The sequence below is a fragment of the Pseudophryne corroboree genome, chromosome 4 (assembly GCF_028390025.1).
Source record: "Pseudophryne corroboree isolate aPseCor3 chromosome 4, aPseCor3.hap2, whole genome shotgun sequence".
NCBI classification, from domain to species: domain Eukaryota; kingdom Metazoa; phylum Chordata; class Amphibia; order Anura; family Myobatrachidae; genus Pseudophryne; species Pseudophryne corroboree.
In genome coordinates this window covers 549,244,111-549,260,669 of record NC_086447.1, presented here as the reverse complement: position 1 = coordinate 549,260,669, position 16,559 = coordinate 549,244,111, and the positions used below count along the sequence as shown (strand labels likewise).

Sequence of the window (16,559 nt, the reverse complement as noted above, 5' to 3'; positions counted from 1 at the left end):
AATACACTGCAGCGAGCAATCAAGTCGGAATGACCCCCATGGTACACTACAGTTGCAGGTGCAATTAGCATATGAGTCTACAGCCCACATCTTTATGTAACCATAAAAAGTAAAACATATTAAACCTCATCCAGGCTTTTCACTACAGCCTCTTCCTTCCTGGTAAGAACAGTAAAAGTATCACAAAGCAAAACATGCAGCAAATTAATTTCCAATGTCCGGTTTTTAATAGCTGATTTCATAAACAAATAAAACAAAACAAAACAAAAACACAAACAGTAATAATGGGGTAAATGTATGAAGCAGTGATAAGAGAGGAGATGTGAGCCAGTGGAGAAGTTGCCCATGGCAACCAATCAGCATTAAAGTAACATTTATAATTTGCATACTATAAAATTATACAGAGCAGCTGATTGGTTGCCATGGGCAGCTTCTCCACTGGCTCACTTCTCCTCTCTTATCACTGCTTCATACATTTACCCCAATGTCACTAATACTATCACATAAACATTACATAGCAATTTATACATCACCATATCTCTTAGCAATCAGAGTTTTTTTTAATGATTTTATTGCAAAAGAGTAAATAAAATAAGAACTTTCAACATTATCACATATATAGGAAAATATATTAAGAGATTAAACATACTTATAACTGCGCTAATATTAATAGTGAGCAATTATAGAATTGGAATAAGTAAAATGACAACAATTTTAAAGTTTCACTATTAATTCAAAACCTTTTATAACAAAGAATATATAATTCTGCAGATGATATTCTTTCAATATTCCAGATAATTGGGATAATTACGAGTGGCCGGCTGTCAGGATCCCGACCTCTGGAATGCCGGCAGCAGGGAGAGCGCAAAAGAGCCCCTTGCGGGCTCGTCACGCTGCGTTCGCCACTCTATTTATTCTCACTACAGGGGTGCCGTGGACACCCCAAGAGGGAGAATAGTTGTCGGTACACCGGCTGTCGGGATCCCGGCGCCGGTATGCTGAACGCCGGGATCCCGACAGCCGGTATATTGAGTGCCTCCCCAGATAATTATACCCCTTTTAGACTGCCAGCTTTTAGCACGGGTTAATGCACATGAACGTGCATAACCCGTGTTGCTGTGCGGTCTGAAAGGGGCCAGTTGGACCCATCCGGGTCCAACTCGGGTAGCAAGCAGGGTTGAACACGTGTTCAACCCGGCTCGCTGTGCTGTGTGAACGGGAAGCCGGGTCGGTGCGACCCATTTGCCATTCACTATGTGTGGATGGGCGATGCTTGGAGATCATGTGATCAGTAAGCACCTTCCCTGCCGCATCACCGGTGACGTCACCAACCCGGCAATATACTGGGTCGGGGGACAGCGGACAGCAAGGGGTCTGAGGCGGGTCGCATGTGGGAAGTACCCGCCTCAGGCAGTGTGAAAGGGGTATTAACGGGAGTGGAAGGAGCCTGATAAAAGTTATCTCATGATGTTGGAATGCAAAGACAGTTGGTATGACCACTGACCCCTCTCATCTGTGCCAGTGGGTGTACCAGCATACCGGTGCCGGGAGCCCGACCGCTGGCATACCGACAGCGTGGCGAGCGCAAATGAGCCCCTTGTGGGCTCACTGCGGGCACGGTGGCGCACTACGCGCGCCACGCTATTTTATTCACCCTCCAGGGGGGTCGTGGACCCCCACGAGGGAGAAAAAGTGTCGGTATGCCGGCTGTCGGTATGCCCAACAGTCGGCATACTGACGACCACCCGTGCCAGTAAAGCACGGGAGAGTGAGAGGACAGTGATAGAGAGATGGGGAGAAAGTGGGGTGAAGGAAAAGGAGAGATGGGTGAAAGTGAAAGGATGGGGAAAAGAGAATAGTGGAAGTAATGCAGATAGAAAGATACGAGAAAGAGAGGCGGTGGATACAGAGAAAAATCTACAAATAAATAAAAGCCACACAATACCAGTCATCACAGCTTGCATATATATATATGTATATATATATATATATATATATATATATATATATACATACACATATGTACAGTATATTTATATACATATACAGTGTATATACAAATTCTAACAATCTCTCTCTATCTATCTATCTATCTATCTATCTATCTATCTATATATATATATATATATATATGTAAGCGATATGGCACTCTTGCAGAAGTAACACAGCGTGCCTCTGTGCCATTCACTGCACAAGGGCACGATGCTAGTCACCAGTAGCAGCTCTTGCTACGTGCAATCAGGCTTTTTGCCCGGGGCGTTGCTACCCTGAGGGCGCCGCCGTGGTAGGAGCCGCTAGTAATTATCCTCCCCCGCTCCCCGGCTCCCGGCTGCAGCGAGCACCGTGTGCACTTGCTGCAGCCGGCGTCGCTGACTCGCGCTAGAGGTCAAAATTGACCCCTAATGTCAGTGCGGTGCTGCTATGGGAGAGACGTCCGTCTCTCGCATAGAGAGGAGCCGGTGGCCGGAGACAGCAGCAGCAGCAGCAGCGGTCTGGAAGCAGGAGCGAGGCTTGTAAGTATTGTGATTTTTCTTTTAGGGTTTCAAAGCAGCGCTACTACAGGGGGCACATACTGGGGGCACTACTACTGGGGGCACATACAGGGGGCACAGCTACAAGGGGCACTACTACTGGGGGCACATACAGGGGGCACAGCTACAAGGGGCACATCTACAGGGGGCACAACTACAGGGGGCACATACTGGGGCAATGCTACAGGGGGAACAGCTACTGGGGCAAATCAACTGGGGGCACAGCTACAGGGGGCACTACTACAGGGGACACTGCTACAAGGGGCACAGTTACAGGGGGCACAACTACTAGGGGCACTGCTACAGGGGGCAAATTAACTGGGGGCACAGCTGCTGGGGCACAACTACTGGGGGCACAGCTACTGGGGGTAAAGCTACAGGGGGGCACAAGTACTGGGGGCACAACTACAGGGGGCACATACTGAGGGCACTGCTACAGGGGGAACAGCTACAGTGGGCAAATCTACTGGGGGCAAATCAACTGGGGGGCACAACTACTTGGGGCAAATCTGGGGGCACAGCTACTGGGGAGCATAATTGTGGCCCCTCCCCTCCCCTATGAAGCCACGCCCCTGTTTTGCCATGGGGTGGGGGCAGTGGAAACTTTCGCACTGGGCGCCACAATGTGTCGAACCGTCCCTGCTAGTCACTGCATGATGTGTATACCAGTACTCATGGAGTGCATGCATGTATGCATGTATATATATATATATATATACACACACAGTAAAGGTAAATAACTAACATTACAATGTTTTCACTTACTGTAGGTGTTCCAATAATTGCAGCTGTACAATTGGGGTAAAAAAGTTTTACTACCAAAGAATATCTACTTAAAGGTTTTAATTAAAATATACTTGGGTTTCCACTTAAATAGCAAAAAAAACTAATTAAATACAATGAAGTCTTTATCATGCTATTTTTACAATACTTACTGATTGCTCATTCAAGTCCTGAGAGTCGTCCATGAAGTTCTCTAAACAGACTCCAAATGTTTGCAGTGAGTGTAGTCCTCTCGTAAGCGCAATGTAATTCCTGCATTCAGTGACAATGGGAAAAAAAATCTTACTGAGTGCATGTTTTTTTCACACAGAAGACTTAACTCACTCAATGCATCCAACATGCTGCTTTCATCATTAGTTATTATTTCATTTCAAAAAATGTATTTCTGCAATATATGTTTTTAAAGCTGGTTTATATAACTGAATACCTATTTCCTACACTGATGTAATTTCTAGAGATGAGCGCCTGAAATTTTTCGGGTTTTGTGTTTTGGTTTTGGGTTCGGTTCCGCGGCCGTGTTTTGGGTTCGAACGCGTTTTGGCAAAACCTCACCGAATTTTTTTTGTCGGATTCGGGTGTGTTTTGGATTCGGGTGTTTTTTTCAAAAAACACTAAAAAACAGCTTAAATCATAGAATTTGGGGGTCATTTTGATCCCAAAGTATTATTAACCTCAAAAACCATAATTTACACTCATTTTCAGTCTATTCTGAATACCTCACACCTCACAATATTATTTTTAGTCCTAAAATTTGCACCGAGGTCGCTGTGTGAGTAAGATAAGCGACCCTAGTGGCCGACACAAACACCGGGCCCATCTAGGAGTGGCACTGCAGTGTCACGCAGGATGTCCCTTCCAAAAAACCCTCCCCAAACAGCACATGACGCAAAGAAAAAAAGAGGCGCAATGAGGTAGCTGTGTGAGTAAGATTAGCGACCCTAGTGGCCGACACAAACACCGGGCCCATCTAGGAGTGGCACTGCAGTGTCACGCAGGATGGCCCTTCCAAAAAACCCTCCCCAAACAGCACATGACGCAAAGAAAAAAAGAGGCGCAATGAGGTAGCTGTGTGAGTAAGATTAGCGACCCTAGTGGCCGACACAAACACCGGGCCCATCTAGGAGTGGCACTGCAGTGTCACGCAGGATGGCCCTTCCAAAAAACCCTCCCCAAACAGCACATGACGCAAAGAAAAAAAGAGGCGCAATGAGGTAGCTGTGTGAGTAAGATTAGCGACCCTAGTGGCCGACACAAACACCGGGCCCATCTAGGAGTGGCACTGCAGTGTCACGCAGGATGTCCCTTCCAAAAAACCCTCCCCAAACAGCACATGACGCAAAGAAAAAAAGAGGCGCAATGAGGTAGCTGACTGTGTGAGTAAGATTAGCGACCCTAGTGGCCGACACAAACACCGGGCCCATTTAGGAGTGGCACTGCAGTGTCACGCAGGATGTCCCTTCCAAAAAACCCTCCCCAATCAGCACATGATGCAAAGAAAAAGAAAAGAAAAAAGAGGTGCAAGATGGAATTGTCCTTGGGCCCTCCCACCCACCCTTATGTTGTATAAACAAAACAGGACATGCACACTTTAACCAACCCATCATTTCAGTGACAGGGTCTGCCACACGACTGTGACTGATATGACGGGTTGGTTTGGACCCCCCCCAAAAAAGAAGCAATTAATCTCTCCTTGCACAAACTGGCTCTACAGAGGCAAGATGTCCACCTCATCATCACCCTCCGATATATCACCGTGTACATCCCCCTCCTCACAGATTATCAATTCGTCCCCACTGGAATCCACCATCTCAGCTCCCTGTGTACTTTGTGGAGGCAATTGCTGCTGGTCAATGTCTCCGCGGAGGAATTGATTATAATTCATTTTAATGAACATCATCTTCTCCACATTTTCTGGATGTAACCTCGTACGCCGATTGCTGACAAGGTGAGCGGCGGCACTAAACACTCTTTCTGAGTACACACTTGTGGGAGGGCAACTTAGGTAGAATAAAGCCAGTTTGTGCAAGGGCCTCCAAATTGCCTCTTTTTCCTGCCAGTATAAGTACGGACTGTGTGACGTGCCTACTTGGATGCGGTCACTCATATAATCCTCCACCATTCTATCAATGTTGAGAGAATCATATGCAGTGACAGTAGACGACATGTCCGTAATCGTTGTCAGGTCCTTCAGTCCGGACCAGATGTCAGCATCAGCAGTCGCTCCAGACTGCCCTGCATCACCGCCAGCGGGTGGGCTCGGAATTCTGAGCCTTTTCCTCGCACCCCCAGTTGCGGGAGAATGTGAAGGAGGAGATGTTGACAGGTCGCGTTCCGCTTGACTTGACAATTTTGTCACCAGCAGGTCTTTCAACCCCAGCAGACTTGTGTCTGCCGGAAAGAGAGATCCAAGGTAGGCTTTAAATCTAGGATCGAGCACGGTGGCCAAAATGTAGTGCTCTGATTTCAACAGATTGACCACCCGTGAATCCTTGTTAAGCGAATTAAGGGCTCCATCCACAAGTCCCACATGCCTAGCGGAATCGCTCCGTGTTAGCTCCTCCTTCAATGTCTCCAGCTTCTTCTGCAAAAGCCTGATGAGGGGAATGACCTGACTCAGGCTGGCAGTGTCTGAACTGACTTCACGTGTGGCAAGTTCAAAGGGCATCAGAACCTTGCACAACGTTGAAATCATTCTCCACTGCGCTTGAGACAGGTGCATTCCACCTACTATATCGTGCTCAATTGTATAGGCTTGAATGGCCTTTTGCTGCTCCTCCAACCTCTGAAGCATATAGAGGGTTGAATTCCACCTCGTTACCACTTCTTGCTTCAGATGATGGCAGGGCAGGTTCAGTAGTTTTTGGTGGTGCTCCAGTCTTCTGTACGTGGTGCCTGTACGCCGAAAGTGTCCAGCAATTCTTCTGGCCACCGACAGCATCTCTTGCACGCCCCTGTCGTTTTTAAAAAAATTCTGCACCACCAAATTCAAGGTATGTGCAAAACATGGGACGTGCTGGAATTTGCCCATATTTAATGCACACACAATATTGCTGGCGTTGTCCGATGCCACAAATCCACAGGAGAGTCCAATTGGGGTAAGCCATTCCGCGATGATCTTCCTCAGTTGCCGTAAGAGGTTTTCAGCTGTGTGCGTATTCTGGAAAGCGGTGATACAAAGCGTAGCCTGCCTAGGAAAGAGTTGGCGTTTGCGAGATGCTGCTACTGGTGCCGCCGCTGCTGTTCTTGCGGCGGGAGTCCATACATCTACCCAGTGGGCTGTCACAGTCATATAGTCCTGACCCTGCCCTGCTCCACTTGTCCACATGTCCGTGGTTAAGTGGACATTGGGTACAACTGCATTTTTTAGGACACTGGTGAGTCTTTTTCTGACGTCCGTGTACATTCTCGGTGTCGCCTGCCTAGAGAAGTGGAACCTAGATGGTATTTGGTAACGGGGGCACACTGCCTCAATAAATTGTCTAGTTCCCTGTGAACTAACGGCGGATACCGGACGCACGTCTAACACCAACATAGTTGTCAAGGCCTCAGTTATCCGCTTTGCAGCAGGATGACTGCTGTGATATTTCATCTTCCTCGCAAAGGACTGTTGAACAGTCAATTGCTTACTGGAAGTAGTACAAGTGGGCTTACGACTTCCCCTCTGGGATGACCATCGACTCCCAGCAGCAACAACAGCAGCGCCAGCAGCAGTAGGCGTTACACGCAAGGATGCATCGGAGGAATCCCAGGCAGGAGAGGAATCGTCAGAATTGCCAGTGACATGGCCTGCAGGACTATTGGCATTCCTGGGGAAGGAGGAAATTGACACTGAGGGAGTTGGTGGGGTGGTTTGCGTGAGCTTGGTTACAAGAGGAAGGGATTTACTGGTCAGTGGACTGCTTCCGCTGTCACCCAAAGTTTTTGAACTTGTCACTGACTTATTATGAATGCGCTGCAGGTGACGTATAAGGGAGGATGTTCCGAGGTGGTTAACGTCCTTACCCCTACTTATTACAGCTTGACAAAGGGAACACACGGCTTGACACCTGTTGTCCGCATTTCTGTTGAAATACCTCCACACCGAAGAGCTGATTTTTTTGGTATTTTCACCTGGCATGTCAACGGCCATATTCCTCCCACGGACAACAGGTGTCTCCCCGGGTGCCTGACTTAAACAAACCACCTCACCATCAGAATCCTCCTGGTCAATTTCCTCCCCAGCGCCAGCAACACCCATATCCTCCTCATCCTGGTGTACTTCAACACTGACATCTTCAATCTGACTATCAGGAACTGGACTGCGGGTGCTCCTTCCAGCACTTGCAGGGGGCGTGCAAATGGTGGAAGGCGCATGCTCTTCACGTCCAGTGTTGGGAAGGTCAGGCATCGCAACCGACACAATTGGACTCTCCTTGTGGATTTGGGATTTCGAAGAATGCACAGTTCTTTGCTGTGCTGCTTTTGCCAGCTTGAGTCTTTTCATTTTTCTAGCGAGAGGCTGAGTGCTTCCTTCCTCATGTGAAGCTGAACCACTAGCCATGAACATAGGCCAGGGCCTCAGCCGTTCCTTGCCACTCCGTGTCGTAAATGGCATATTGGCAAGTTTACGCTTCTCCTCCGACAATTTTATTTTAGGTTTTGGAGTCCTTTTTTTTCTGATATTTGGTGTTTTGGATTTGACATGCTCTGTACTATGACATTGGGCATCGGCCTTGGCAGACGACGTTGCTGGCATTTCATCGTCTCGGCCATGACTAGTGGCAGCAGCTTCAGCACGAGGTGGAAGTGGATCTTGATCTTTCCCTAATTTTGGAACCTCAACATTTTTGTTCTCCATATTTTAATAGGCACAACTAAAAGGCACCTCAGGTAAACAATGGAGATGGATACTAGTATACAATTATGGACTGCCTGCCGAGTGCAGACACAGAGGTAGCCACAGCCGTGAACTACCGTACTGTACTGTGTCTGCTGCTAATATAGACTGGTTGATAAAGAGATGTCTATGTAACTATGTATGTATAAAGAAGAAAGAAAAAAAAACCACGGTTAGGTGGTATACAATTATGGACGGACTGCCTGCCGAGTGCAGACACAGAGGTAGCCACAGCCGTGAACTACCGTACTGTACTGTGTCTGCTGCTAATAATATAGACTGGTTGATAAAGAGATGTCGTAGTAGTATGTATGTATAAAGAAGAAAGAAAAAAAAACCACGGTTAGGTGGTATACAATTATGGACGGACTGCCTGCCGAGTGCAGACACAGAGGTAGCCACAGCCGTGAACTACCGTACTGTACTGTGTCTGCTGCTAATATAGACTGGTTGATAAAGAGATGTCTATGTAACTATGTATGTATAAAGAAGAAAGAAAAAAAAACCACGGTTAGGTGGTATACAATTATGGACGGACTGCCTGCCGAGTGCAGACACAGAGGTAGCCACAGCCGTGAACTACCGTACTGTACTGTGTCTGCTGCTAATATAGACTGGTTGATAAAGAGATGTCTATGTAACTATGTATGTATAAAGAAGAAAGAAAAAAAAACCACGGTTAGGTGGTATACAATTATGGACGGACTGCCTGCCGAGTGCAGACACAGAGGTAGCCACAGCCGTGAACTACCGTACTGTACTGTGTCTGCTGCTAATATAGACTGGTTGATAAAGAGATGTCTATGTAACTATGTATGTATAAAGAAGAAAGAAAAAAAAACCACGGTTAGGTGGTATACAATTATGGACGGACTGCCTGCCGAGTGCAGACACAGAGGTAGCCACAGCCGTGAACTACCGTACTGTACTGTGTCTGCTGCTAATATAGACTGGTTGATAAAGAGATGTCTATGTAACTATGTATGTATAAAGAAGAAAGAAAAAAAAACCACGGTTAGGTGGTATACAATTATGGACGGACTGCCTGCCGAGTGCAGACACAGAGGTAGCCACAGCCGTGAACTACCGTACTGTACTGGGTCTGCTGCTAATATAGACTGGTTGATAAAGAGATGTCGTAGTAGTATGTATGTATAAAGAAGAAAAAAAAACCACGGTTAGGTGGTATACAATTATGGACGGACTGCCTGCCGAGTGCAGACACAGAGGTAGCCACAGCCGTGAACTACCGTACTGTGTCTGCTGCGACTAGATGATAAATTATATAAAAAATATATATATATCACTACTGCAGCCGGACAGGTATATATTATATATTATATAATGACGGACCTGCTGGACACTGTCTGTCAGCAGAATGAGTTTTATTTTATAGAATAAAAAAAAAAAAACACACAAGTGAAGTCACACGACGAGTGTTTAACTTTTTCAGGCAATCACAATATAAGTATACTACTAACTATACTGGTGGTCAGTGTGGTCAGGTCACTGGTCAGTCACACTGGCAGTGGCACTCCTGCAGCAAAAGTGTGCACTGTTTAATTTTAATATAATATTATGTACTCCTGGCTCCTGCTATAACCTATAACTGGCACTGCAGTGCTCCCCAGTCTCCCCCACAATTATAAGCTGTGTGAGCTGAGCAGTCAGACAGATATATAATATATATAGATGATGCAGCACACTGGGCTGAGCCTGAGCAGTGCACACAGATATGGTATGTGACTGAGTCACTGTGTGTATCGCTTTTTTCAGGCAGAGAACGGATATATTAAATAAACTGCACTGTCTGGTGGTCACTCACTATATAATATTATGTACTCCTGGCTCCTGCTATAACCTATAACTGGCACTGCAGTGCTCCCCAGTCTCCCCCACAATTATAAGCTGTGTGAGCTGAGCAGTCAGACAGATATATAATATATATAGATGATGCAGCACACTGGGCTGAGCCTGAGCAGTGCACACAGATATGGTATGTGACTGAGTCACTGTGTGTATCGCTTTTTTCAGGCAGAGAACGGATATATTAAATAAACTGCACTGTCTGGTGGTCACTCACTAGTAAACTCTCTGCACTCTCTACACTTCTACAGTACTCCTCCTAGTCCTAAGCTCCAGTAAATCTCTCTCTCTTATAATCTAAATGGAGAGGACGCCAGCCACGTCCTCTCACTATCAATCTCAATGCACGTGTGAAAATGGCGGCGACGCGCGGCTCCTTATATAGAATCCGAGTCTCGCGAGAATCCGACAGCGTCATGATGACGTTCGGGCGCGCTCGGGTTAACCGAGCAAGGCGGGAGGATCCGAGTCTGCTCGGACCCGTGAAAAAAACCATGAAGTTCGGGCGGGTTCGGATTCAGAGAAACCAAACCCGCTCATCTCTAGTAATTTCCTGTGGACAGTGCCGATTCTAGCAGGATAGCAGTGCTGGCGGGCTGGCGCCAGCACTGCTACACCCCTGCCAATAAGTATTACCCTTGGTAATGAGCATTACCCCTTGCAATGAGCATTACCCACCCCTGGGAAAACAAGCATGACACATAGAGCCAGGTCATGAAACCCCTGGCAACAAGCATGACGCCAAGAGCATGAAACCCCTGGCAATGAGCATGAAACCCAGCGCATGAAGCCCCTGGCAATGAGCATGACACCCAGCACATGAAACCCTTGGTGATCGCGGTGAGCCAAAAAAAGAGTGGGTCCTCCATCACTTTCAAAATGTGGGTCCTACCTGACCTTTTCAGGGTTCCATCTGGATGAAGGTTCTGTAAATCTCCCCCCCTCCCCACGGGAACAGTCAGCAGATCCCCCCTCTTCCCCCCCATGGGAACATGCAGTCAATTCCTCCCCTTGTAGCAGCTCTGTGTAAATGTTGCACCATGTCACTTGGTAATGGCCGCGAAAGGTTAACACTGAGCACCCGGACCCCAAACCCCCTCCCGCCACGTGTACAGTCAGACCCCTCTGTTGCGGGTCCACAGTGCATCTGATCCTTCCTCACCACCGCAGAAAAACACAGCAACCCCCCATCATGGGAACAGACAGCACACCCCACCCTCCTCCTGCCGTTTGTAGTAGCTCAGAGCAGAAGCTGCACCCACCTCCCCACCATGGCACTCGGAGCTGGCTGCGGTAACACGGAGCACCTACCCCCCCCCCCAGGGACGTGCAGTCAGGAGAGGCAGTGCCTCCCCTGTCATAAATGATTAACATAATAGAAAGAAGATACTTTTGACACATATGATGTGTCATAAGTATGTGCTTAGCCTTTATATTATTTTAATCATCTTTTTTATGTATAAAACCAGTTTTACGTGTGAATCGGAGGCACCGCTCTTAGAACCTCTCGCTGGCTATGTGAAAGGGCCGGAAGCGGGGGGCGGGGCTAGGCATCGGGCAGTAAAAGCCTATTACAATAAGCCCTGCAAGCGGCACCTCTAGAAGTGCCGCTTTGACAAGGGGCGTGCTTTCAGCTGATATGAGAGCACGCCCCTGTCACTGAATGATTGGGCAGTGGGAAGAGCAAATCTGTGCTCGGCGGCAGGGGTGGATTGTACTGGCAGGATACCAAGCAACCCCCCTTCCTGTGCTGACTGCCGCGAACAATGGCCACTCCCCCCACCCGAGCTCACACCAGTGGCTGCCGATTGTGCCCCCCCCCCAAGTTTACCAATGTTACTCTGGAGACGAAGGACTTCAGGCTCTGTCTGTAATAAGCAGCTGCAGCACTGGCTGATTATACTTACTGTATGTGGAGGCTGGGCTGGCTGTACGTAGAGGAGGCTGCAGAGTCACTTCCTCACCCGGCCAGCTCCTCTCAGGCAGTTCCCATGGGCCTTTAAGAGTTCAGAGGTCGGGTGAGGAAGTGACTTTGCAGCAGTTTCGTTACTCGCACGCTGGAGGGGGGGTTGGCTGGCCAGCTGATTGGGTAAGTAGTCACTGTCTTCTCTCCCCATGCCTGTTTTTCTCTCTCTCCATGTGTCTAGCTCTCTCTATCTGTGTCCCTCTCTCTGAGTCCCTTCCCATACCAGTCTCCCTCCCCCTCCCCATATCACTCTCTTCTTGTCTGTCTGTCTGTCTCTCTCTCTCTGCATGTCTGTCTCTCCCTCCCTGTTTCTGTCTCCCTCTCCCTGTGTCTGTCTTTCCATGGTTCTCTCCCTCTATATGTCAGTCTCTGTCTCTCTCTATCTCTCTCTCTCTCTCCCCTATACAAAAAAATGCATGATGAAAGAGCGCTCAATAGAATAATAGAATAACATATAATGATATAATAATATAAAAGAGATGGCATGGTTAATATATTAAAACACTTTAATATGGCAAATATCCCATGTATATCACAGAAATAGTGAAGTGACAATCAGCTTGCAATTAGCACTAAAATCTGTAGCCACTGCTGCGGGAGTAGATAGCCCCCATGCACAGGAACACGGAGCACACGATTCCCCCATTATGGAAACACCTGAGTAATCCAAGCTGCCCCCAACCACCGATGCTGGAACACTCAGCGCCAAGAATCCCCACCCTCCTCCAACTGCGGAAACACCAAGTCCAGCTGCAACACCCCCACCTTCTCCCCCCATTGGCAGCTAGGGATTGGCTGCAGTGGAGTGCATCTCTGGGACACACCTATTGTGTAAATGTGAGTCCCTGGTCATATATATATATATATATATATATATATATATAGTGTCCATAGGGTGGCACTCATACGTCTTGTATATCAGACACAGGATCCCGTTTATAGGTCAACGTTCAGATGTTTTACTTCAATTCTTTCGTCAGGATGAACTGAAGTAAATATTATGAAACGTTGACCTATAAACAGGATCCTGTGTCTGATTTACAAGACATATGAGTGCCGCCCTATGGACACTGTATGAATATTCGACCACCCTCGGGGACCGGTAAATGGGAGGGCACCAACGCAAAAAATACACCTATAGACAAGGAGTGCCAGCTTACTGCATTATATATATAGATATATATAGAGATATGTATAGATATATTTAAATATATATATATCTATATATCTATATATATATACCTACAGGGGCATAGCCAGAACTTTGTGGGCCCATAGTAACATTTTTAAGGGGCCCCCATCCCAATGCTTCTAGAGATACAGTTCTTTGCTGCAGTTGTTAATTTTATGCCCTATAATAGTGCCCTAGTTAATTTTTTGAACCATAGTAGAGCCTTATTTAATGTCATGCCCCATAGTAGTGCCATAGTTTCTTTTATGAATCGCAGTAGTGCTTAAGTTCACCCTATGTCAAATTTCAGAGCTGCCAGTACACATTATGCCGCACAGTATCCCCAATTCACATTATGATATATAGTGATCCCCATTCATGTTGTGCCTTATTACAGTGCCACGTTCATATTATATAACATTAAAATGCCCTCCAGCTCATTTTATACCACACTACAATGAGCAGGTCCAGGGGCATACCTAGATATATTGTAGGCCCCAAGGAAAAAGTTTGAAAGGACCCTCTATGTACCAACCAATGGTGAAAAATGTATGTAACACATGTAACTTTGACAGGGAAGGTGGGCCCCTCTCAGCTCTGGGCCCCATAATAGCTGCACTGCCTGTACCTATGGTAGCTACGCCCTTGTATATGTATGTATATATATATATATATATATATATTATATATATACATATATACATAGTGTTTTGCACCCCAACCCTCCTATGTCCATAGTCCACCATTGTAAAATAACTTCCCACCTACTATTGGCAATGGACTCACCCAGCAGTCTTAAATCCTAATAATAGTACTTTTCACACCCCCTTAGAAGCATAAACAAAATCCATGATTTATAAACCACCCCCTGTGTAATAAAACAAAACCCTTTTTTGCACTCACTCTCCCATTTTTTTTTATCATTTTACCCCCTCCATCCTCCACCAGCATTTAAATATTTACCTTTATCTCCCCCCTTCCCCACTGGTTCTTTCTTCCTGTGGCACACGGTACATTAATGCTTTAACCACTACACTGATGATTTTTACCCTCAAAATTGTTCATAACATTGATTTTTTTTTTTTTTTTTACTATAGTTTAAAAAGTATTTTCAGGATATAAAGTTAATTAGTACAGCAACTTACTGCTGATTACGGTTCATATGAACTGAACATTAATGGCTCATGTCAGGGTCGAAACTAGGATTTCTGTCACCCGGGATCCTTAGCATGGGGTGTCACTGGTGGATCTATACTCGGGACACCCCTCCCTGTTTGACATGGCAGTGAAAGGCAGTTAAGGTGCATACACACGGTGAGATTTTGGCTATCTTCGATTCTGACTATGCGATACTGACTGTGTGCTTGCAATATTGGATATACTTTAGTGCTAGATAGTCAAAATTTACTTGTCTGCACAGTCTATCTAGCCTTGCGGTATTAACCCTGACACCTTGTGATTTGCACTAACTTTCTTTGCGATTCTGACTATACTGTATAGTCAAAATCGCAAGGATAAATCTCACCGTGAGTATGCACCTTTACACTGACAGGATATGTGTCCTGGGTGATGGTACTGAGCAGCCTAGTAGTAAGTAAAGCGCAAGATGCTGGCTGGGGATCTGTCTCTGCCACACATAGTACAGCACCGAACATAGGGTTGTAATTATGCCTGATGGGTCCAGGGTGTTCGGATGTGACTGACAGCCTGAGTAAGCCTCAGCCTGTGCAGTCCGACCGCTGCCTGGAAACACCGCAATGGCGATCCGAGGTTGTGTGATCTGAGGCTGCATTCTCAGATGTAGCACTCGGATCTCGCAAATACCTGTAGGAGGTGTGTATGTTCTACACACCTCCTACAGGACGTCTCCTGCTGCATTTGAATTTTAATTACAAGGAATTGCACAGCCAATTCCTTGCAGCTGTGCAATTCTTTGCAAACATGAATTAGGCTGTTTGTTGCAGAACCCTTGTAGCACCATATAAATAAAGGATCTTATTAATAATATTACCTAGAATACAGTAGGCAAGTAACAAATAGCACTACAACTCTTAACAAAGCCGCTGATGCAAAGGGTGCGATGGAAATAGCCAGTGTAACCTGAAACCTGTGCCTATTAGCAGATTACGGGTCTAGGTCATCAGAGGAAACGAAAACAATGAAGCAGTGGAGTGGGTAGGAGGGGGGGGGGGGGGTCAGAGAGCCCAAGGAGGAGGAGAAGGGTGTAGCTGGTGTGTGAAAGAATTAGGTAAGGAGAACAAGAGGGAGGAGGGCCATGCTCATGGAGCTTACAGTTTAAAGGATCACCTGCAACAAAGGTTCCCAGCCATTCCACTGAGTTCCCAATGCCATCCACTCAATAAATACACACATATACATGCATTCCACAACAAACTACTAATCAACATCTTTAAAAATGTATGGGAAGCAGAGTAATCCCCATAATCTGCATTACCCAACCAATTTTCCATCACCTTAAGAAACAAAAGGGGGTGCTGTACTCCTTGCCACAACTGTCACCACGTACATGTCTGCTCGAATGTTTCCCTAGACAGATCTCGTAGATGCATCAATTGAGAAAAATGTACATACCTAATGTGCCTCCGCATAGGGCATTTAAAAAAGTTCCTTGGCCCAGTGCATGCACCGCAGGTTACCTGAATGCTACCAAGTACTTTCCTACTATTGCATTTTTTTTACTGACTACCTACTCATAGGGATTTACTGAGGAGCTGCTGTTGTAAGTCATCACTTCCCGGCGAGTTGGAAGTGAGCATATAAAATGGTACTCACAGTCAGAGTAAATCCCGGTGAGCTTCACACTACTTTCCATTTTCATCTCCAACCCACCGGTAAGCAGCGGCTTACTAAAGCCGATATACTGAATTCAATGATTCAACCATTATACACACTGACCACATGTCCAGCTTTTACTGGGAAAGTCACTTTTTTTTATGTTGTACTGCCCATCCCATTGGTTTGCCATTTAGTCACATTTTCCAACAATTTTACACATATTTTCAGTTTCATAGAGTTACAACATTCAGATACAGTAGTCGATAAAACTAATCGTGATGAAAAAAAAAGCAGTAAAGAAAAGGAGGTATTGCCATCTCCAGATGGCAAAATAAAATGGAGGAACCAAACAGAAACATGACGTTTCTGTTCTTCTGTGAATCGCTCTCCGGAAGCAATATTTACACTAAACGGGGGCAACGCTGAAGAAATCTTTCAGTTCTCCATGGTATACCCCTTCTTGAATACGAGGAAGCAGTTAAAAGCCCTGTTTTCCAAAGTGCTTCGTGAAACAGGGCTTTTCATTACTGCATGAACAGACCCCAGAGTATGGGGAGATGTATCATCACG

General features: G+C 46.3%; 1 protein-coding gene across 1 annotated transcript in view; it reads right to left on the bottom strand.

Moving 5' to 3' along the window:
- Positions 1 to 16,559, bottom strand: part of EYA4 (EYA transcriptional coactivator and phosphatase 4) — a 470,455-nt gene that overhangs the window by 394,324 nt on the left and 59,572 nt on the right. Inside the window, exon 2 of the mRNA XM_063917364.1 lies at positions 3,467 to 3,566. Within this exon, the coding sequence (XP_063773434.1) occupies positions 3,467 to 3,499 (33 nt within the window). The 5' untranslated portion in view covers positions 3,500 to 3,566. The remainder of the gene's footprint in view (positions 1 to 3,466; positions 3,567 to 16,559) is intronic.